The following is a 25,434-nucleotide window of genomic DNA, read 5'->3' as shown; positions in this document are numbered from 1 at the left end:
AGTTTCCTCAATATTACGTTACATCTTTTTTTTTACAAAGATATACATCGAAACGTTTCGTTACTTTCAGTTGATGCTTCTTTTTATTCTCTTAAGATAAATCTGTGTCAGTCCATACAAAAGACTTCAACGAGCTCTAACGGATTTATAAATAAAATAATTTATTATATTAACGCTGTTATTAGCTTAAACTCTAAGAATTCAGTTGATAATTAAAATTTAAAATTCATCGGTTTACAAAGTGAAGGTTAAATAACTGTAAAAGGCGTACGAAATTGCATTAGCTTCATAACTAACACAACATTTAATTTAATAGTCGGTAACGTATATTCTTTTATTTATTTTCAAATGGAGATACAATTCCCTTTTTATTAACTTTAGTTCTTATATATACTTATTATTATATATTTAAGACTCACTCAATGGTAGGGCCTAATAACATCATCGTGTAGCGGCTAATTATTCATTGAAGGTGATATTTTCAAATGTACTGTAAAAGTAGTAGAAGTACAAATAACATTTCACAAGATGTATTTCTTGAATCTTTACAGTAATATAAATATACTTCTAAAGAAATAACTTTAGGTGATTCTTATTAGAATTTGGTAATACTTACCAATACATTACGCAATGTGTTATTCTCTAGAAATCTATCTTTCAATACAACGTACCTTTGAAAACCGGCGAAAAATCACAAGACACATATCACCAATACACACATACACTTAACTAAGTCTTTTTTAGTCTTAAAGTCAACAGTCGTCTTTTCCCGTCGGCGACCGACACTCAAATGCGGTTGAGTGGAACTTTGTCCACTCCTGCGCAGCTCACTCACACATACAAGCCTTATGTAAAACTTTAACGGAAAACGTTCATTACTCTTTGATGACAGTTTGGTAGTTTCAATTAAAATGCTAAAATTGTGTGTAATTTCATACGATATTATAGTTTTAGTCGTGTATACAGTAAGTATGGTCTGTAAAATGAATTATACTGACTTGAACACAATACAATTCTATTAAAAATATTTTGTAAATAATAATTGCATTGCTTATATAAAAATCTTTTTTCCAATCTTATCTTTTTAGTATATAATATTAACATATTTAAGTTTTTATTTGACGCAAAAATAAATATGTTTGTAAGCATAAAGAGTTGATATTTTAAGTAACTCGTATAGCAAAAAGAAACAATGTGTTAGTTCGGTAACAGCAGTTATTTTGTATGATACCTGCTATTTATGAGAGCCTGGTATGATTATCACAAGTTTTAAGAATGGAAGTTAGAATACGGATAGTTGGAATACGGATTCTGTATTTTGGCCTGAAGTTGTAAATCCATGCGGAGATAAAAAGTAAATTAATTACTCGATGGTTGTAAAGCGATTTTTCAAAAGTCTCTCAGCGCGGAGATCACAAAACACCTGGCTGAGAGAGCAAAGTAGGTTCATGGGGGCACACCACAGATGTAATGGAAGGATGACGTAATAAAAACTGTATCCAATATCCAGCCTAAATAACACAATCCTAAGGAGGCCTCTACGAGCTGGTATGATGTAAATTATGTATAAATTATAGATATGCTTGCAATACCATTCACAATTTTAATATTTTTCACAAATTATTTTGTCTATGTTCTAAAATGTTGTTTACTGATTCGATTATTAAAAGTATTAGTCGTGAATGAGGTCCTTAATTTTCTTTAATTAGTTAGAGTGTGTACGATACTAAATGTAGGTTTACAGTTTGATGTTGTTCATATAATATTGATAATAATAATTCACAAATTATATTGATAATATACTATTTTATGTTGCTCGCATAATACCATTACTAACAGTTAATGCGGATTAATATACCCATAGCTGCAATCGTTAATCTTTGACATTTTTGTTATCATAAAACAATTTTTTATTTTTGTAATTTACACAAGTAAGTCAAAACTTTCGAGTTACTAATATTTGGTGCATCCCTTAACATACTTTGTATAAAATATAATGTTAAATCCTGAAACAGCAAACATATACTTAAAAAAGAGTGACAATATGTTTCCTCCAACATCTCCTCGTCAAAGCTCTAAAATTTTGAGTCTAAATAATATTATATATGTATTTAAATTATTGCGTCAGGTGGCTGAAGAAGATGAAAATACTCCATACAAAGATAATTTTATTGTTATATATATTTTCCTTTGATAACATATTCGATTCGTAGATCGATTGTAGTAAAAATATATAAATTTTAAACCTTTTGCCGGCTACTCTCCTCAAATAGCCAAATCAAAACATAGAGATCGTATGCAGTCTGAAAATGATTTTCAAAAGCATATAAGTATATAAATATGTATTATTAGTAATCTAATATATTATGATATAAATAAAATTCCAAGGGAAAGCGCTTACTAATTAATACTATATAATTTGCTAATACATATTGATATGTAGCACATATGTCACGAAAATAAAATCCATGTCAACGACAAGGCGTCAGAGTAAAATTTGTGTTAAAACTTGCAACACTCACACACAATTCACAACACTAGCTGATGTGCAATCGTAATAGATCAGCTATGGACAGGCCCCATGATACTAAGAACCCAAGGCAATTTTTTTTATGAAAATAAGGGACGATACGAGCAGGACGTACAGCTGATGGGAATTGATACGCCCTGCCCATTACACTGAGCAGCACTTCAACTGCAATGTGAGGAAACTCCTTGCAGAATGGTACGCAAGAGAGACAAGTAAAAGAAAAAGAGGCGGTAGCACAAATGATGAAACTTAAGCTCACAATTCGAGCTGAAGAGGCTGCCTAAGCAAATAACATAAGTTTTTCTCAAGTTAAGCAATTTCAATATTAAATAGTTCAACTTAGATTAGTTTAAGTTACCACATCTGTAGGGCGTCACCTTTTTCGTTTTATTTGAAATCATCATGATTACAGCTTTATCATCCCAATATGCTTTTTATGGAAGAGAAAGACAAACGTGCTGGTGCTAAGTGATCACCGCCGCGTAGGTACATTCTCTTGCAACACAGGAGCGTTGCCGGCCTCTAAGAAAAGTATACGCGCTTTATTTAAAGGTACCAATATCACCGTAACACCGCACAAGGAAGCTCATTCCACAGCTTTATTGTACGTGTAAGAAAGTTCCTTAAAAAACCGCACTGTGGAGGAACGACACACATCCAGATGGCGGGGATAATATCCAACTTTGACGTGGTATGTGAAGGTGGAATTCGGCGACAGGAATCAGGTCAGTTCTTCGGAACACTCCCCGTGATAAATGCGATAGAAGACACACAATGAAGCAACGTCTCCACGCAACGCGAAGTGATCTGATCGATCCAATAAATGCCGAATAAAAATTGTTGTAAGTTTACTTTATGTACTTTTAGAGGCCTTACTTTTTCCGGTACATAAATAATAATTTAAAAGTGGTTAAGCCTACTTGAATACATTTATTTTTTATTTGAAAACTTCTCGTGTTAACATTACTTAAAAAGCATTCAATTAATATTACTAAAGTTATATGTTATATACATCCTTCAATATTGCACTTACATTTGTTTGTCTTAACCAAACTCTACATACATATTAAAACATTTTAAATAATTATAATATTATCAATTCAACCAGAAAACTACTGAACAAATTTTGATACAGTAACGTTTTAGTACAGTTCTTATTGTATTTTTTCCACTCATAAATAGCCCTGACGGAAAATCATGAGATTTGTCTTTAAATGAAAATAACGATTTCTCTGCTTGAAGGTTGGTTGGTAGAGATTGCTTTATTTATAAGGTCAACTATTCATATCATAATTAATTCTAAAAAATATTTTTTGTAAAACAAATGTGGTGGATGAAAGATTTATTGAATTAAGAGTCGTTTTTCATAATTATCCAAATGTTGTGATTTTTTTTAATTCCTCTATAATTTGTATTTTAATCAAAACGACACGTGCTTCGTGAGTCTCGGGCCAGAATTTGGCGAGTCAACATCACCTGGGGATGCCTCGTGTAGAGGAAATTATTTAAACTATCCTCACAACATTTGGATAAAACGTAGATATTCTAGGCCCAAAAATATTATTCCTTACATACTGTGTCGTATATTAATAGTAAGTTTTTATAGAGACGAGATGGTTCCTTGTGACAAAAGTAGAATAAAAGCAGAATAAATTTGTAGTATTTCCTTCAAACAATACAAGTATTACTCGTGTAAGCACGTCTTGTTTTAACATGGTTTTGGCTCTCTCGCCAAAGTTTTTACAGATACACATACTGATAGGTATCACCTATTTACGACAGGTAACACTAGAGAACCTATAGTTACTCTATCAATGTCATAGATTTACAATATACTGACCTGACAGTCCGATAATCCGTGGCCAATTAATTTTGACAATGTGTGCATTAGCCAGTATAATATTCAAAATACTATGAAGCTAATGCCAGGCGTGGCTCACTATTTACGACTTGTCAATACATTGCATATTGTAAGTCTACCAGTGGGATGCTCCTTTGCACAGGAAGCCGGCTAGATTATGGGTACCACAACGGCGCCTATTTCTGCAGTGAAGCAGTAGCTTGTGAGATTACTGGGCAAATGAGACTTAACATCGTATATCTCAAGGTGACGAGCAAGTGACGCTTAGAATATTTGGGTTTATCAAGAATCCTGAGCCGTACTGCATTGTAATGGGTAGGGCGTATCAATTACCATTAGCTGAACGACCTGCTCGTCCCTTATTTTCATTAAAAAAAGTCTATGTTAAAAGTACTTTCACTGCTTATTCAAAACAATCAACTCGGCAGAAATAAGATTTTACAATTAATGCGATTTCATTTCTAATATATATGGGAATTTACTTTAATTAGGGGGAGTGGTCGCTAACTATGGGCATGATGAGAATCCTCATGGTCGCCATTGCCCCATGGCTCGGAGTTTCCTTGCGAGATCGAATCAGAAATGAGGAGATCCGTAGGAGAACCAAAGTTACCGACATAGCCCGAATGATTGTGAAACTGAAGTGAGTGAGGGCACATAGTTCCTTGGACAGATCGCTGGTGGGGCAGAAAAGTCCTCGAATGGCGACCACGTACCGGAAGACGCAGTGTAAGTTGCCGCTTCCCCCCACAAGATGGACCGACGATCCGGTCAAGATGGCCGAAATACGTTGGATGAGGGCAGCGCTGGACCGATCATCGTTGAGATCTTTGGGGAAGCCTTTGTCCAGCAGTGGACGTGTTCCCCTGATGATGATGATGGAGAGTGTTCCGAAGAGATGTTCGGCCTGATTCTTTCTAGTTCTACCTTCAAACGAAATGAAACAAATTAGGATATCATCCCCACCATCTGGATATGTGGCGTTCCTCAACAGTGCGGTTTTCAAGGAACTTTCTTTCACTTACAACCAAGCTTTGGAATGACCTTCCGTTTGCGGTGTTTTCAGAACGGTTCAGAGACTTGGGCACGTTCAAAAAAAGCGAGTACACTTTTCTTAAAGCCCAAAAACGCACGTGATTCCGCTGGTGTTGTAAGAGAATGTGGGCGGCGGTGATCACTTAACACCAGGTGACCCGCTTGCTCGTTCCTTCCATAAAAAAATGTGTTTTTCTTAATTTTGTTGATCTTGCATGTTCTGCCAGAATATCTGGGTCTGCTTAGAATTTTTGGGTTTTTCTACAATTCTGAGCGGCATTGTTATGGGCAGGGCGTAACAATTACCATCAGCTGAACGTCCTCCGCGCCTTGTCCCTTATTGTCAAGTGTATTAAAAAAACAAATAAAATAGTTAAAAAAATTCATCTGTTTATCAGTTTGTCTGCTTATCTCAGAAGCAGCTTAACCCATTTGAATGCAGCAATTCTCCGATATTTTTTTGGCATTTATAAAAAAGGGTGTTTCATTAAATTCGGTTGACAAACAAAACAGTTACGTTAAATACATTTTACTAAATTTCATAAAAACTTAAGCCTACAATATCCAAACGATTTGATATAATAATGCAAAATGACTGTATACTTTTGTGTGTATTATAAACGGTACTCTGCCTTAGAGATGTAATTCAAGTCATAATAAAATGGAACCTTGCAATTCGATCGATCGTAACTTTCCTACAATAGCCTACTTATCGAGCCTCTGATACTTGTAATGAAAATATATTTTTCCAGATATTTTTTTTTACGATTTTATACTTATTACATATTAGATTCTATTGAGATAAAGATAGAGGTATACACTTTTATAATAAAGTCCCAGTCACTGTTCAGGCATTATCTATAAATAAATTTAAATGTTTTATTAATAATTTTTAGCTGAATATCTAAGCTATCGGAGAGCCTAGGACTAGATTATTGTTATTTTATAGCAATAACTTTTGTAATTAATGTATATTTTATTTAAAAAAAACGAAAAAGAAAATAATGTTAGGAGAGTTTCAAGAAAAAATTGTGATTTGAATTTATTTAATTCAAGAAGAAAGAATAAACTACGTGCTTTTTAATAAGTTAGCTAGAGTTAAGGGCTCCTGCATCGGTCTTGGTATTAAATTTTACCATAAAATACCAGACAATGTAGTAGGACTTACTGGTGCACAAATTCAAGAAATATATCAAAGCTTCTTTGACAAGGAAGGCTTGAAAACAAAATTCTGAGCCTGAGAGTTGAACAAAGCAAACAGAATTTTATAACGAGGCGGTACTCGAACGGTTAGCTCAGTTGGTTAGAGCACCGGCACCGAACGCCGGAGGTCGTGGGTTCGAAACCCGCAGCGTTGATAAAATTTTGTTTTTCAAATTTTATTTGTGGTCAAGAAATATATTAAAGCTTCTTTGACAGAGAAGTCTTACTAAAGTATAGTAGATTATAAAGAAGATAATAGTGCCTGATTCTTGCCTGGTTTTGGGCAGGTCATCTAAAATTGTATAATATTATATTAAGTAGGCTAAGTTGTTACATGATTTAAATTTTAAAAGATGGGCTGGGTGTTTCTTGTTAGTTCTCCACAAGGCCTCTTTTCGAACTGATGTACCTTCATGACGTTTACCAAGTGTTGTTGCAATATGTTAGTTATGCTATTGTCACTCCCTATGTATAAATAAATATATTTCTGTTTCTATTTCTATTTCAATGCCCGTCCGCTACGTAAAGGCGTCTTCGGGTTTTGAATTCATATGTGTACTTTTTATCTCTTTATAATGTCGGCAATGCTCTTGTGATTCCTCTGGTGTTATAAGAGAGTATAGGCTGTGGTGATCACTTAACACCAGGTGATCCGTATAAACATAAACTTAGATGTTTGTATGTATTTTTGTATGATTAAGTAAGTAAGTCGTATTAAATATATCGTTGTCTTGTACCCATAGCACATACAAACTATGGCTAGTTTGTGGGCAAGATAATTTGTGTCAAAGTGCGACAATTTCATGTTTAAAAATAAAAGGATTGTGTGGTTTTATGTAACCACGGTAAAAGTGAAAATAACTAATTAAACACAATTCTTTGCTTTTTCCTCGTTGATCAGTTTTTTGGATTCACTAGCTGTGTCGTTGTTTGCCAAAAGCAAATAAAAGTTTCATTTTAATAAGTAACAATATATACATTAAACACTGACAAAAACAAACAAAATAGCGTGGATCACTGGCACAAATGAGTAATACTTTATACACTACACGGTTAGCTGCTGCGAACTACAGGCGCCGCCCGACCGTCACGCGACATGCAACACATAGACGAAAAAGTTTGAAAAGATGTAATAAAAGTTTCACTTTAATTATTGTGTTATTTTTTGTGTAATTTTTTTCTACTCTAAATTGATATTTTATAATAATAATTATTGAATATTAAAATATTTTAATTTTAAAATAAGCGAACTCGTCATTCGACACATGAATACTTAAATTTGATTTTTTTATGATAGGTAATAAGGCCCATGGCGAGCAGGACGTTCAACTGATATGATGACAATAAAAAAAAAATCTACCCAGTTCTACAGCACCTCATTGAATGTGATTGTAAATCAAATAGGCTGTATTTAAGTATTTTTTAACTGTAAGACTGCTTTACAGAATTGAGATATTTTAGTTTTACTCGTTTTTAAATAACATTATTATTATACGAGGGCTGAAAATTTCGGGAATCAACTAAGTGACACAACATTACTATTTAAAAATGTATTTATTGCTTTTCGAAGTATTCTCCGCGAAATTTTAGACATTTTTCCATACGATTGAAGCAACCATTCCATTCGGAAGTTCGGGTCTCCAAAAAGGCCGTTTTGTAGGCGTCCACAGCTTCTTCAGGTGATGAAAATCTCTGACCACGCAATTTATTCTTTATTTTAGGGAAAGTATAGAAATCATTAGGGCTTAGGTCGGGGCTGTACGGCGGATGGTCTAATAATTCTATGTTTTCTTGCTCTAAAAACTCTTTTGTCCTGTGCGCGGTGTGAGAACTCGCATTGTCGTGATGGAGGATGATGCGGCGGTTGCAGTTCTCTTTACGGAGTTCAAACAAATGCTAGTTAATACCATTCTGCATTAACCGTTCTTTGTCCCTCAAGAGGAATAGTCGCAACATGGCCGGTTTTGGAGACAAACGTGGCCACCATTTTTTTTGCATTTTAAAACCAAGGAGTTTTTAATTAAAAAGATTTTAATATGACAGGAACAGTGGAAATATTCCATTCCCGATACTTTTAGTGCAGCCTATGTAGTTCGAAGAGATGAACTTTCAGCATTTTAGCTCTAAATATTATTTTTCATACAAATTTAAAATTTTGAGGTGATTCGTTTTTATTGTTTTTTGTTCTTTACTGTTAATAATAAGTATGAAATAGAAATTCCGTCAAGGCAGCGAACCACGGACCATATGATTTATACTAATTAGACATTTTTTGAATATTTGATAATTTAATAAATTGAAGTAGAAACATAAATTAATCGATTTAATTTTTATAATGAGGTTTAAAAAGAAAGTTCTACATAGTGCATGTAAGGGGATCATGAATTTACACATGCAATAGGGGAGCGGGGGGCACGTTGTTACAATTTTTAGATAATTATTAATATCACAAAAGCTATCAAATAATGTATACATTTGATTGCTTTTACCATTAGTGTGTCTATTCAGCTAGTAGAATAGCATTGGAAAAATATTAAAGTTTACGTAATTTTTCCCGTAATAGAGAATTAATGAAATAAGTCGATTATAACAACTTACCCCTGACTTGGGGCTAGTTGTTACAGCTTCGGGGCACGATGTTACAGTAGGTAAATAAACAAAATGAACAATAATAAATCATTTATTTTTTATTGTTTCAAAACGTTATGAATAAAAGAGACTATTTTGAACAGTCTTATAACATTTATGAGCAATTATACTATCTATATCGTAATTTTCCAACTTTTTAACAGTAATAATCACATAACTTTGGCAGGAACTTTCTTAAATCTTATATAAAACACATTTTCATTACTGAATTAGAAAATTTCGTCAGTAAATACCAACATGTAATAAATTATTTATACTTTTTTAACTTGGCACTTCAGTTAAACTAAAATCTAACATTTTCAATACACTTATATTGCAATAAAATTTATAGTTACGTATACAATACTGTATAAACAGTCGACAGCATATCACGAGTAACAGTTGCACCAGGCAAGCAATAAAGGCGACCTCAAGGTCAACCTTCACCTTTATTGTAGGTAACAATATCACATATTTATATTACATTAGTCTTCATCAGAATTACAATTAATACAAATGAATAATTGAACGTTTCCTGTTACACATTTGACATGGGCCCACATTTTGCATTCTAAACATTCTACCCAATCTTCTTTTTTAGAAGTACTGTAACTTTCGCTACACACTAAACAAAACCATTCTTCAGTATCAGAATCTGAATCAGAAACCAAAATTTTTTTCTTCACCTTTTCTTTTCCTACTTTACTCGTTTTCGCAGATTTCCCTTTTCCTTTACCTTTTCCTTTATTTTGGTCGCACGCTTTTTTGGTCTTGGCCAGTTTTTCTTCATACTCCTTTTGTAATGAGTCTTTTTCAGGTGTGTCGGTTAATACAGCGGATTTACGTTTACGACGGTTATGGTTGGATTGTTTTCGAGCCTCTGCCTTGGGAAAGGATCTTATCTTTGAAGGCGAAAAATTTTCAAATGTACTTTGTATACCAGATGAACCTGGTATCGCTAATTCAATTTTATTTTTAAAACTTGACGAATCTGCACTCGGTAATGTTGTTAAACATTCTATATCTTGCGAACAAGCTGGATTTGGAGAAGGTGAAACAGTAATATTGTTAATAGTGTCAGGTAATAGATTGGTTGCTGTTTCGATTGCCTGTATGATTTCATTTGTGCTTATGTTCAGTTGAGGCGCAGAATCTAGCAATTCCGGATTTTCCAGGTCCAGTGTCAAATTGGAGGTGTTCTGCGAGGCAGTGGGATGATTCGTTTCTGGATTGGGGCGATCAGTGACATAAGAAGGTGCATAATCACTGTCTTGAAAGATATCAGGATTAAAAGGCCATATCCCGGTTGATCGAAATCCGCTCATGATATTTACAGGATTTAGGGCCAATGGCAGTGAATCTTTCACCACGCCTGGGAGATCATGAATCGTCATTGTTTTTCCTGGATGATTATACATCCAGGCCGTCTGTGCTCGATTAAGGTGGTTTTTAAATGGGCCATAAACGCCTACATCTAATGGTTGTAAATTGTGAGAGCAGTGCGGGGGAAACGACAGCATGATTATGTTGTTTACTTTGGCTTTCTCCACGACGTGAAAATTTACATGTGAGTTGTGGTTATCCAGCAGGAGGAGGACGGGCTGTTCAATGGAAGGTTTGACATGTTGAATGAAATGATCCAAGAATTTTAAAAATTCTACTTCTGTCATCCATCCTGAAGAATTGCCTGCTCCTATCGCTTCTGATGGTCCAGCACGAAGAAATAGATCAGTGTATCTCATTCTGGGAAAAACGAACATCGGCGGGACTGAATTTCCAGCAGCATTTATGGCACATGTGAGCGTTACAAGTACTCCTCTTTCTGCAGATGTGATCGCACCGACCTGTTTTTGACCACGAGCAGCAACTATTTTTTTAGGCTTCTGTACCGTTGTGACACCTGTTTCATCAACGTTCCATATGCGCGAAGCAGTGAATTCATATTTTTGGAATAACAATTGCAGTTTGTCAAAAAAGTCTTTAACGTTGGTTCTGTTGAATGACGTTGCTCTACTCAAAGATGTAGCTTCTGGTGTTCTCAGAGATAGTTGAGGATTTCTGTGCATAAAACTTTTAAACCAGTCCGGCCCAGCCATATTATTTTGGATCCAACTGGGGGGAATATTTTTTAATTCGAGTTTTACTGCACATTGATAAGCTAGTTTTCGGACTTCAGTTGGTAGTAAACAAAAATATATTTCTGAACTTTTGATTAGATAAGAAGCTAATTTATGTTCGGCTTCTTGTGAGAATACCAATTTAGGTTTAACGTAACCCAATGAACAAGATTCGTTGTTTTTGTTTTTTCTGACATACCTGGATAAGGACATCGGACACAAATTAAACATTTTGCTTGCTTTACGAATGCTCGTTTTATTCTGCAGTACTTCTGCCGCAGCAGATTCATAAACTTCTTGACTAGTTGTACCTCTTTCCGTTTTTCTTTTATAGTTTCTCATTCTAAAAAAAAAACAATGAGTATTTAGAATTTAAAAAATAATTGAAAGATGAACCATTGTTTTAAAAAGCAAGAATGCGCCCGTCGGAACGAAAGCTTCAATTTCTTTCCATTTATTCTAATTTTTAAGTACAGCGTAGTAATTTCTAAATGATAGTCAATGAGATGAACGGTAATACAAGGTCTGAGGCAAGTTGTTACATGTAACAACCTACCCCGAAAAATTGTAACAACCTGCCCCATGGTGTGTTTTTTAATTAAAATTAAAGCCGCCATTAATGGATATCAATAGCAGAATAAAACGCTATTACAAATTAAAACTCGATACATTATGAACGTTCGAGGTGAAAAGAATTTAGAGAATAACAAATATAGACGGCAGGAATCAAAAATTTCGTAAAAGATTTTGTTACGTACTTGATGGAAATCGAGACACGTGCACACAACCTAACAGTTTGCCGCTCGGCGGGTCACTGATTGTTTTTTTGCAACGCACGATGTTATAAGGAAACAAATGAGTCCACTTACGTCTACCAAAGAGTTGAAAATCCCGGTAAAAAATGCGTGTAACTTCTTACCCCTGTAACAACGTGCCCCCCGCTCCCTAAACGGTAAAAAACGGTGTCGGTTTTAAGATCACACGACAGACAAAAACGTTTATCAAACCTTCATCAAATTACTACATTGACGAACACACACTCGAAAGTCAAAGTCAAATAAACATTACAAACATATTCAATTTGCCTCGAATATTTCATATTACATAATTTATTTATTTATTTTAAGCAAACTTTACAGAATTTCTATTCTATAGATTAATTCTATAAAGTATATACATGTATTGCCTTTAACAAAGTTTGGCAGATTAAATTATATTGAAATAATAACGCTGGCAAATAAATGGTAAGTAATTATATAAAATAAAGAAGAAGTTCTGAATAATTTGTGCCATGTGTGTGTATGTGTATAGTGTGTATGAATATGTGAGGGTGTTATGAGTTGTGAGTAGTGTGTAGTGTTCAGTCTAATAGGCATCGTTCTCAGCATGGGACATGTGCTCGATCACTGAGTTAATTAAATTAACTATTACGGCTGATGAAAAAAATGTCAATAACTTTAAATTTTTTTTTCGTATAAATTTACTATCCTGTGCAAAACAGAATGTCTGCCATAATAAGTACGCGGTTGGCCAACGTCGAAAAGGCGTCTACTCCGTGTATGTGCTGTACTGGCCCATACTCCGATACGTCCGGTCAAAAGCGAACAATCTATTGCAGAGTTAGCCACATCGAATAATAAAAAGAATAAACTGTATAAATATAAATTATCATATACTAGATGCATCAACCTTTAGAGCTTGAATTCATAGTTTGTGTAAGGATGCTTCGTGAAGATGATGGTCGTGATTACTGTCATAATTAGTGATTGCATCCAACAAATGAAATTACTTATTAAATGTAACAGGTCGACCAGTGGTTAGTGCTCCTGCCTACTGAGCTACAGGTGATAGGTTCGAATTCACCGAGATATAAACATTCATATGATTTATGAGCACATTTTATATAAGCTACAGCCTGAGAGTTGATCAAGACATAGTTAGTTAGTTAGTTAAGGTGGGCTGTTTACACACTTAGCCTCTTGATTGGGCCATTGTGCGTTTTAAATGTATTCTTACTCAAACCAGCCCAGATCATTCCAGAAGTCTAGCAGTCTTTTTAAGTTTCTGCAGGCATCCGGAAGGGATGCTGGTAATTGGAGTATTTGTGCCCGTTGTGCCGCCACACTACTGTACTCCATAAGTACGTGTTCTGGCGTTTCCTCTAAATCCATGCATCTTCTACACAAAAGGCTGTCTGTTACACCTATGATAGACTGATGCTTGTTCAAGGAACAGTGACCAGTGACACCTAAAATTGTACATATTTTGTCCCTGTATAGTCTCAACTGTGAACAAGACATATCAAGAATTATGAACGATACGTCACTCGAACGGTTGGCTCAATAAAACTGCGCTCGCACGGAACGCGAGAGGTCGCGGGTTCGATTCCCGAATCGTTCATAAATTTTGGTAGTATAGACACATAAATATATATGATTTGTTTTGTTTTGTCACCTGAACGAGCTTAACATGACCGAGAGTTACTTTCACCATCAAAAATACCTTAGCTATCAAACAATAACATACAGGCGAACAGAGTTATTTTTGAACAGAGCCATATATATATATATATATATATATATATATATAAGTACATATATATATATATATATATATAAGTACATATATCTTTATTTTTTTACTCAAAAATAAATCCTGATTAACACAGAAATACACTTAAATTAAAGTAGACTTACAGCTTCCTACATATTTAAGAACTAAATCATTAATTATTTTCAATTAAATATAATTAAATTAATGATTAACTTAAGTCTCGAATAGCATAGTACCAGCAAATTAAAATCGACATCACATGAAAAATTTACAACAGTATAAATATTGTTTGTTCGTTTTTTCCGTAGTTTATCATTCCAAAACGTTCAGACAGGAATGTTCTAAACGACACCACTTAAAACTTGTACATGTTATTTTTGCGGACCATTTATACATATCTATATTATAGCAGCTGATAAATCGAAGTCTAAAACAAGTCATAAAATGGCTTTACAACTCCGATATTTCACAAACCCATTAATTGTAATTACTTCAAAAAAACAAGACGATGTAAAAAGCGAAGTGACAGGTGGATATATAGCCGTTTCACTTACACTTACACAGCCTTGCATAAAGCCATCCCGCTCTCGAAGATAATTGTAACGGCCCAATGTTGTAATCATTTCGTTGTTCTCAAATTGTTTTCATTGATAAAGAGAAGGGAAATTCTATTTATAAATAAACAGTTTTTAATAAGTATGCAGAATTGAAATATAATTATTTTTGATGAACTTATTTAAAACAGAACCGTTTCGTAATACGATATTCATTATTCAAATTGTTTTTATAACAACTTCCGAATCAATTTCATCCGCTTGTTTATATTTTATTTATTGAAAATATCCACTGAATACTGTTTGTGAAAACTCTGGTTGACTTGTAATAATTCTAAATATAATTAAATTTTGATCTCCCTGTGAGATCGAATCAGAAATGAGGAGATACGTAGTGGAACCAAAATAACCGACATAGCCCAAATGATTGCGAAACTGTAGTGGCAGTCATCAGGGCACATAGCCCGACGGACTAACTGCCCCAAAAAGGCACAGTACTCGAATGAGGATTGGTATGCCCACAAGATGCACCGATGATCTGGTCAAAATCACCGGAGTAGTTTGGATGAGGGCAGCGCAGGACTGATTGTCGTGGAAATGTTTGAGGGAGGCCTTTGTCCAGAAGACGCCCTTCCAGCTGATATGATGATGGTGATGATAACTGAATTTTACGGTTTCCGAGGAGCTAGACTCTATTTCGTGTTTATCGTATTAAATATATATATAGATAGTATAGGTAGTGTATGTCTAGCTTGGGGCAAGATAATTTGTGTATAAGTGGATAAGTGTATAGTACTTGTGTTATTAATTGTGGTCGTTTCATTACAAGTACGGGTGTACGTTTCATTAAAAGAGAAAATTTTAAATTTAGGAATATATCCAGCCTGAGTGAAGAAACTTCAAAACTTCTCGTATTTCTCCCCAAAATGACTGGTAATACTACTCTAATATGATCATAGCTATCTGCTGTACACTGTGTTCGTAAAGGGTTTACTGCTACAAAAAAAATGTCGACCCAAAAACATTGAAATGATGGAGCTTTTTACCCTAAAAAATTTTAAAAGCTATTTCTGAGATTATTGCTCGTTTAATACTACAATGTAAGAGAGGGTAATCATAATTAAATAAGAATAATAATTTAATATTATAATTCCTCAAAATTGTAGCTTTTACTGATAACACCAATTAGCGAAACTATAAAATCTTAAGTTGACAATACTAATAAAATCCCTAAAATACATTTTCTGCTTATTTTACTCCAGCAACTACTACAACATTGCTTTAGTCATGCAGAAATCTCAAATATGTATTACACCTAAATAAAATTTGTTAATTCATAATTATAATGATTTCGCTCCAACTGATAGTTTAATAAGAACGAGCCTAGAAATTGTCGCTAAAGAAAACTATATTAAAAAACTAAATTCAATGTTAAACGACCTTAGATGCCTATACCTACCTACTTTTTTTATTAATCACATAAATAACTTCCAGTAAAAAGCTTTTGATCATTGTTATTAAGATAATATTACATAGATCTAGGAAAATATAAATTTATTCATAGTTATCGAGTTATAAAAACGATCGATGCAATGCTTATAAGGAATATTTTAAGTAGTTTTATCGTGAGGAGTCCGACCATCGACTAGTGAGGGGAAGACGCCGCACAATTATCTTACTTCCGCTGCAGGATACTAGTGGTGCACTTTTATTGTCGATAAAATAATGAAATTCAGAAAATTAATAATAAAAATAGTGCTCACTTTAGGGTTTGCAATTTAAACTGATGATGTATGAAACATGAAAACATTGTAAACTTAAATTCAATTAAAACATTAATTCATTCAAATATTTCTAATAAAACACACTTAATTCGTCAAAAGTATTTCTTATCATAACCATAAATTATTAGAGCGGCAAACAGCAATAGGCAGAATCAGCTGGTTTTTTGGAATACATTTAAGTATTTAATAAATAATAATAAAGAAGCCTTTAGTCTTTTCAATCTTTTAAAAAGCTAATATCATGCAAACGTGGCATATAAAAATGAGGCAGTATTAAATATTATAAGCCATCTACTAATAAACTACTATATGTTTAGAATTTTTATAGTTAAGTTCATATTTATTAAATTCATAATATTTCAAATTAAAATAATACAAGTGACTTTACCCACGTAGATTTCGGCGTTGCAAAAATATTGGAAGATAAATATCTCTTCAATCAATCATTGAATAAACGCACATATGAATTTGAAAATCAAAAAAATTTTAGATTTGGCTGTTACTGAAATTAGCGTACACTAATGCACAAAAACATAAGCCGACGAATAAAAGAATTAGAGTCCAATCAAAATATGTGTGCTGCATTCATCTGCAGTTCATCTGAAGTTGCAAATAGTGATAATATGTTTGAATTCTCTTGTAAGGTATAAATTTAATAATAAATTTAATACCTGGAACAAATAAATATGTTCTTGAGATCGGAATCCCTTTTTCATCATTCATTCATTAAGTTCACGAATGAATGTAAACCAGCACTTTATTAATTCACTAAAAGGAGGGGTTGATTGTTCACAATGAAGTGAGCTGATGCTATGAGTTGATGATCGTGGTGGAATTAATGTAATTCCTTCGTATACATTTAATCGAGTATCGATAGTTAGCACGGCACATGCCTAGCAGGTGCGCAGGCGGCGGTGCGCGACGAAGAAAGCACAACCGTCGTAACGGCTACACTCACCGACTTATCCACTATTTCATTCTTATTTACTTTTAGTAACAAAGGGATTGTAGAAGCGATGCTTTATTATATTGGAAGCGCCTGTTGGAATACGTATTAACTTAAATGGCATCGGGTTGTAGGATCGATCCTCAGGAACATCGTTTTTTTTATTCTAGTGTATATAAAATAAAGTGTGTAATAATTAAATTCCGATGAGGCAAGAAAATCATTGGTTAGGAGCGTTTTGCCCGTTTCGGTTTTATTTTGTGGATCTCGCCAGTTACGATCTTAAAATAAAAATTTCATCTGTGGCGTTAGGTAAAGTAGGAAGGTAACATTAAATTCATATTTAACGGTTAATCAAATGCTTGTTATCAAATTCTATTTTACATTTATTTTGGACTGTACAGCATTTCTAATTCTAATACCATTGTATACTAAGAGTACTGGCAGCATTTCCGAAATAGCTGCCAGTGCTTGGGTTTCCAGTAGCTTTATTGGGACGAGAAGATAAATAGTACTTTTTACTTTCTTCGCGCCGCAGGGCCCCACGTGCCAAGTGTCTCGACACCAAACGGCACAAAGATGTAAGTCTCACTAAAGGTATCGAGGCAAGTTGCTTCCCACACCATAATTTAAATCTTAAAATCACATTTTTAACTGAATTCTTGGAGGGTAAGATGATCCAAAACATAACAACATTCAACAATGAAAGAGTTCTTTATACGGGAAGTTGGCTATGGCTTTTTATCTGTCATGAAGCAGTTATGTATTAGCTTTATTGTTTGTTGCTAGTGTGAACGGCAGTATAACCCGTAAATGCTGGCCTTATAAGACTTAACATCTTATGTCTTAAAGTGACGAGCGCCAATGGCACGCCACTCACAATTTTTGGTTCTATTAAGACTTCGTAGCGGTCTGGGTGCACTGGGTGCTCTGTGAACGGCTGCATCACTTGGCGTTGCGTAGAGACGTCGCTTCATTGTGTGTCTTCTATCGCATCTGTCACGGAGAGTGTTCCCAAGAGCTGTTTCACCTGATTCCTGCCGCCGAATTCCACCTTTGCACAACACACCACAAGTTAGGATATCATCCCCACCATCTGGATGTGTGGCGGTCCTCCACAGTGCGGTTTTCAAGGAGTTTTCTTCCACGTATCACAAAGGTGTGGAATGAGTTTTTGAGACGATATGACATGGGTACCTTCAAAAAAAGCGCGTACACCTTCCTGGCAACGCTCCCGTGATTCCTCTGGTGTTGTAAGAGAATGTGGGCGGTGGTGATCACTTAACACCAGGTGACCCGTACGCTCGTTTGTCCTCCTTTTCCATAAAAAAACATTAATAAAAAAAAAGCGGCATTGTATTTACATTTAACAACCTCATAGCCTGTTAGTAAGCCTGACCTCTAAGCTTCAGGGTTCGAATACCAATGGGGGCAAAAACTTAATGTTGAATATGAATGTTTGTTTTCGAATTATGGATGTTTATGTATGAATATTGCATTTAAATTACAAAAAGAATGAAAAATCACTCATGAATGTCAATGATTTTATCACATTTCGGAAACGTTGAGCCTGAGAAGAAGTGCTAAGAAACTTATTGCCACTCTTTTGAATTTATATTTCAAGTATTTTGAATTTATATTTTATACAATGTATATTATGTGTGAAAACCACATGTTTCGAATCCCGTAATATCCTCCACTTTCTACAATGTCATCGGAACAGCAATATATGCTCTCCACAGTAATATCTTCCATTCCAGTCCTCTGCTTATCGGACCACCAATAAATGGTATTCACATGTCCTTTCCACGTTGTTGGTAGCCAATCCACTTCAAAAAAAATAAAAAATAAATTTTATTATTAAGAAAAAATTCGTACCATAAATGTGTTTCATTATCAGGCTTAAAGCACTCAAACTGACCATCGAGTAATATAAACTCTACAACATTCATATACAACTAAAGGCCGGGTAACGAACACTTAATTACATTCAGTATATAAGCGTGTGAGCGAGACAGATACCTGTCGATGTGTGCGTAACACACACCTGTAGTTCGTATATCGTAGTGTGCTACCCACACGCGTGCACTCGTGGTATATGGTAGTTTGAGGCGGAAATTTCTAGAATATGTGATTGATGCTTATATACACAGCGATAAAAATCTTATGGTTTATTGTGTTTGGAACTGGAATGGGTTTAGTTAAGTTTTATATACGACCGGCCGCGGATTTGCTTGCGTAGATTTCATTTATTCGACTTATGCAAGTGGTATTAATAATTATATACAACGATAAGATCGAGCATTTTACTTACAGTTACCAACAGACTTTAACATCAAGTATCAAATAGCTATCTTTTAAATGAGAAAACCCATTCAAAATATATATATACTAGCTGACTTAACAGACGTTGTTCTGTAGATAATAAAAAAAATACTGTTTTATAGGATTTTGCCAATAATATTTCAAAGCATCAAGAATTATTTCGTAAAAAATGCTCCCTGTTTTTATAATGTAATAAGTATCTTTCACAGCGGAACTGGCAAACCATGCGTCACTAAATCCTCTCATAGAAAAAGTGTCCATACAAAACAAATATTGAAAATAAAAATAATTATGGGTCCCAAAACGAAATAAAAACTATCCTATCTCTCAAGTTAGACCAAACTGCACTCCATGAAATAATCCCCATTAAAATCCGTTCATTAGTTTAGGAGTCCATCGCGGACAAACAACGTGTCACGTAATTTATATATATTAAGATACATATAGGCATTTTCAAATTTGCGCTTCAAGGAGCCCAGTATTAATATTTTACGAGCTTAACAGGTACTTAAAATAATATAAAAGATGGATGCTTTAGACTTTGCCGAAGATACATTTTACTCAGGTATCGAGTAGAAAATAAATTATTTATAAAGACAGAATAATAGACACACATATTACGTCAGCAATAGGACTGATAATTATTAAATTTAATATCAATTTTATAAGTTAAATATTAAATTTCGATTTAATTATAAAAGTCCACCTTAGTTACGATTTAGCCAACAATCAATATTATGAATTCACTCAATTTCTTCACTCAACTTCAATTTCTTTAACTCAAAATAAGTTAAACTCAATAAAGAATCTATAGAAAAAAAACACTGAAATTTAAGTTGATAAAGATTAAATAATTTGTATTTTACATACATCATTGAGGTTAACAAAACTAAAATAAGCACACAATACTTATAGAAATAATTTCAAACTACACTGGCCTGAAAAGTAAGTATCACACTTTTCTAATTAAATTTTTTTCTTAACTATAGAAGATAGAGATTTAAGATTAAAAACGTTTTGTTGCAAATTTTATAGGCTTTAATTCTTAGAAACTAAAATTATACATTGGTAACATTTTTAACTTAAAAAAGATAAAACAATTAAAATAGACATTTTTAGTTTAGTGTAAAATAATTCAACTAAAATGTATTACATGTTATTTAATTTTTAATAACTAGTATTGCCTCCTCGAGCTCTGATTACAGCTTCGAGCCGGTTTGGCATACTGAACCCTAGGTTTCGGAGCCGATGTTGGGGAATATTCTCCCATTCTTCTACCAGGGTCTGCTTTAGTGCCCTGAGGGTAGTAGGTGGTGGTCTGCGATTTCTGACTAGCCTCCCAAGCTCATCCCAGGCGTGTTCAATCGGGTTGAGATCAGGACTTCTTGATGGCCAAGCCATCAAATTCAAATTCAAATATTTTTATTCAAAATAGGATTTAAAATCACTTATTGAACGTCAAAATCTACCACCCATTCAAAAGAGACTGCCTCAGACCTGAGAAGAATGGGCGCAAGAAACTCAGCGGGCTTTTTTTTTTATATAAATTTATATATCGTACAATAAACATTTATAATCAAAGAGCCTGAGGGCATTCGCTTTATTCCCAGTCCGTGGTGTCATTAAGAAAATCGTTTATGCTATATTAACCTTTCCCACACAAAAGTTTTTTAACAATTCTTTTAAATTTCGTAACACATTTGTTTTGTACATTTTCTGGGATCATATTGTAGAAGCATATACATCGCCCAACAAAAGACTTACTAACTCGACCCAACCGAGTAGTAGGCATAACAAGTTTATGTTTGTTCCTCGTGTTAACATTATGAATGTCACAGTTTCTAGAAAATTCCTCAATGTGCTTATGAATATACAAAACATTATCGAAATGTATTGAGATGCAACAGTCAAAATGTTTATTTCTTTAAATTTTTCTCTTAATGATTCTTTAGGACCTAAGTTATAAATCGCGCGAATAGCCCTCTTCTGCAGCACAAAGATAGTATTAATATCGGCCGCACTGCCCCATAACAATATACCATAGGACATAATACTATGAAAATAACTAAAGTATACTAATCTCGCCGTATCTATGTCAGTTAACCGTCTAATTTTCTTAACCACATATGCTGCAGAACTAAGCCTATTCGCCAATCCTTCAATATGGGGGCCCAACTGCAATTTGGAATCAAGAGTAATGCCAAGAAATATAGCAGATTCCACTAGTTTTACCACCTCTCCATTTAATAAAATATTCACATCACGCTGATACCGACCTCCTGAATATACTCTTCTACGATATGAGCCGTGTGTGGCCGGGCATTATCATGCATCAGCATCGATCTATCACCTTGCTAAATACGGCCCTGCATACTCATTGAGAATCTCTTGAGCATATCTTTGCCCAGTGAGGGTGCCATTTTCTATGGCCACTAGCTCTGTGCGACCTTCTGAAGATATGCCAGCCCATACATGTACACTGCCTCCACCGTATTGGACTCTTTCTGAGTTGTAGGCTTGAAGGTATCGCTCACCAGGTCACCTGTAAACACTTCGCCTTCCATCAGAAGTGTAAAGGGAGAATCGAGACTCATCTGCAAACAAAATTCTTGACCATTCTTCTTCATCCCACTGCATGTGTTCACGGGCGTATCGCAGTCTCGCTACTCGATGCTGTATCTCGAGTTTTAGGCCACTCGTGGTCTTCGGGGTTTCAATCTGCTTCATCAAGTCTTCTTCTCACTGTACTGTCACTAATGTAGTCCCTCCGGGTCTGAAGTAGCTGTTGCTGGACTTCAACTGCATTTTGGTGGCGACTTCTTAACACAGTGGAAATAATATAACGATCTTCTCGGGCACTGGTACACCTGGGTCTGCTATTACAAGGTCTCCTCAGATGGTGTCCAGTCTCTTCGTACCTTCGCTTTACCTTCTGGACCGTTCGTACCGTCACACCCACCATTCTTGCAGTGCGACGCATACTGATGCCTAGTTCCAGAAAAGCCATGATCCTAGCACATTCTTCAACTGAAAGAGGCATTATAAATAAATGTTATGTGCTTTTTAGCATAAATTTTTAAAACAAGACCGATCGGTCTTGAAAAAAATTTAAAACAGAAAGAAAAATGTGAATGGTAAAATTGTAATTCGGAAACGTCCACTTTGAAAAAGGAATGGTTTTGTTTTTGGAGTTTTTTTTCAGCCAATTCTTAAAAGAAGGTTAACGACTATAAAGTTTTTATGTACAAAATTAAATTCTCTTTGGAGTCCTTTTTATTTCGAAAGTATATCTTGTGAACTTAAAACGTTATCCCAATTTTAAAAGTGTGATACTTACTTTTGAAGGCCAGTGTAACTATAATATAATATATTACATATAAAATCTCTAATCCCTTTTTTTCCCATGGCAACAGCCTGCTATTACTTCTTTCACTAATCTAAGTGAAAACATTCTATGTTCTGATTATTATTATAACTGCAAATGTATTTTATTCCTCATTAGATAGAAATAATAATAAGCTGTACAATGATAGTAGTCGTAATGTCTTGGTTCCTTCCCCTCAGCAGAATGCTACCAAGAAACGTGGTAACAATCGAAGCATGAAAGTTGACAGGTGTACAGGGGTCAACTTCAAGGGTTGGTATAAATATTACAACGCCGCTGAACCTTGTAGGGAATTATTTCGATTGCTACATTATAGTAAAGTAAGTAATATTTTTAAAATCGTCATTAATTCACCGTGCCTTACATGATTTACTTGACTTAACTTGACTTGACACACACTTACAACTCAAACATACACTTGCAAACACACCACAGACAAATCACATATATATATATATATATATATATATATATATATATATATATATATAATATACACACAAGCATACCCATATATATGTTTGGATGTTTGTTTCCGAGTCATGGATGTTTATATGTATTTATGTATGATTATATGTATGTTTATATGAATTTATGTATGTTTAAGTAAGTATATTGTATTAAATATATCGTTATCTTGTAACCCATATCACAGGCTATATATATTTAACTTGGGGCAAGATAATTTGTGTAAAAAATGTGTCAATAATATTATTATATTATTATTATTATATATATTACTGCACTTTCCAGCGAGTGCAAAGACTTAAAATTAAAATCCAATGGACTAACAAATACATTATATCGTTACTGATCTTCTCTCCAGCCTAGCGAGCAGTCTGTGCGAGGTTCGAGTCTGTGCGAGGTTCGAGTCTACTTCCAAGACGCCCCGAGCCTGTTATATACAAATTTGGTGTCCACGGCCGGCTTCACTAAGTGTTGAAATGAAATGAAATGAAATGAAATGATTTATTTGTATGAATCGTGGTAACATAGTTGTTAACAATTAATTGGTGTACAGCAAAATTCGCCAATATATCGGCATAAAAATATTTGATTGTCAATATTGGAATTTTTATATTTATACGTCGTATACACATGACATAGCTTTAATTAAATAATATAAAATAAACATTAGTTTGTACCTCTCAAAAAATTACATTTAAATACCATTATTCATAACTAATTTGTTGTGTATTGGTTGTGGTGCATAATTTTTTTTATTCCTAATTCAACTTTAGGACAGTCGGTCTTTAACAAAAATTGCATTTAATTGCATATCGTGGCGGTAGTCGTTGATAGTTCGTATTAACTCCAAATCATTTTTAGATAATTATTGTCAGATTGTCCTATTTCCTTGATACATGATATGTCTTGATACATTTATTTAGCAGTCTCTAAAATGTTTGATAGAACGATAACAGCGAGCAAAATTATAGCGCTACTTGAGGAATGGTGTAGTCAATATCAGGTGGCCTAGAGGCTAAATGTGAGTTGTTCGATTGGACTTGGCAACGACATCAAGAGACAGGTTTCGTCACTAGAAGACCTGGGTCTGAAAGTAAACCATGCACAGAAGATCAACCGCTTCCTGGTAAATCAGGCATTGAGAATTCGCTAGTCTTCTTATGTCGATCTCAAAAAGATGAGAGGTGTGCAAACCAGCTTATTGACTGTCAGGAAGAGGCTTCTCGCAGCCAGTAAACCTATATGCAGTCGCCTTCCAGCGCGTGGTCCTAAATTACTCCGCGAGCACAGAGTTGCTAGCCCTAGCTTCACTCGAAATTGTATGGCGTGGACTCAAGAGGACTGGGGTAGTGTATTATTCTTTTACGAAGCCAGAATATTACTATATGGTGAGGACCGACGTCGGCGAGTACTACGAAGGCAAGGGGAACGTATCGCAGAAGTTTGCTTTGAAAAAATAACCCCTTATGGTGGAGGCTCAATTATGTTTTAGGCAGCGATTACTGTGTCGTATATAGTTAGTCTTCATAGAAAACGGCACTTTGAATGCACACCGATACATATCAGAAGTGCTTATTCCTTACGTACAACCCGCATTAACGTTTCGTGGAGTAAATTTGATTTTTATGGACGATAATGCTCGCGCTCATCGTTCTGGCAATGTAGAGGCGTATATTCGAGAGGTAAGACTTCGATCTTTTGGATTGGCCAGCTAGAAGTGGACCTCAATCTCATACATTTGGGATAATTACTGCGCAGTGAATACAAGGTGTCATTTTAACAAGGGGGGGGGGGACACACACTCGATATAAAAAAATTTCGCCTGCGTTTTAATTTAATGAACTGATACGCAACTAGCTGTTTAGACTCTGGGATCATTATTCATTAATTCCATTAAAATTTAATGACGAAATAGACAGGAACTACTTTTTGCTTATTTATTCCACCTTCGCACGACACGCCACAAGTTAGGATATCATCCCCACCATCTGGATGTGTGGCGGTCCTCCACAGTGCGGTTTTCAAGGAGCTTTCTTCCACGTACT

At 34.6% G+C, this 25,434-nt stretch overlaps 2 protein-coding genes across 2 annotated transcripts in view; both read right to left on the bottom strand.

The window, feature by feature from the left end:
• The window catches only part of LOC126970161 (paired box protein Pax-5), a 122,880-nt gene extending 122,083 nt beyond the window's left edge, over window positions 1-797 (bottom strand). The window contains exon 1 of the mRNA XM_050815934.1: window positions 672-797. The gene's annotated coding sequence lies outside the window, so the exon portion shown is untranslated. The remainder of the gene's footprint in view (window positions 1-671) is intronic.
• An 8,945-nt stretch (window positions 798-9,742) lies between these two features.
• Window positions 9,743-13,545, bottom strand: LOC126970348 (uncharacterized). The gene is made up of 3 exons (XM_050816202.1): window positions 13,391-13,545; window positions 11,574-11,717; window positions 9,743-11,369 (listed from the first exon to the last, which is right to left on the bottom strand). The coding sequence occupies exons 1-3, from the start codon at window positions 13,543-13,545 to the stop codon at window positions 9,743-9,745; spliced, it is 1,926 nt and encodes a 641-aa protein (XP_050672159.1).
• Between the last annotated feature and the right edge of the window lie 11,889 nt (window positions 13,546-25,434).

Source organism: Leptidea sinapis, chromosome 20, assembly GCF_905404315.1.
Source record: "Leptidea sinapis chromosome 20, ilLepSina1.1, whole genome shotgun sequence".
Classification (NCBI taxonomy): domain Eukaryota; kingdom Metazoa; phylum Arthropoda; class Insecta; order Lepidoptera; family Pieridae; genus Leptidea; species Leptidea sinapis.
The sequence above is the reverse complement of the archived record's forward strand: the minus strand, read 5'-3'. Positions and strand labels throughout refer to the sequence as shown.

What these genes read in the sequence shown, in the direction of transcription:
- LOC126970348 (XM_050816202.1), bottom strand. Translation starts at nt 13,545, where the DNA reads ATGGATTTAGAGGAAACGCCAGAACACGTACTTATGGAGTACAGTAGT. An exon ending in AATGATCTGGGCTGGTTTGA is followed by an intron (nt 11,718 to 13,390) that starts GTAAGAATACAT and finishes TTTTTTTTTTAG; the next exon opens with AATGAGAAACTATAAAAGAA. An exon ending in TGTCCGATGTCCTTATCCAG is followed by an intron (nt 11,370 to 11,573) that starts GTATGTCAGAAA and finishes TATTCCCCCCAG; the next exon opens with TTGGATCCAAAATAATATGG.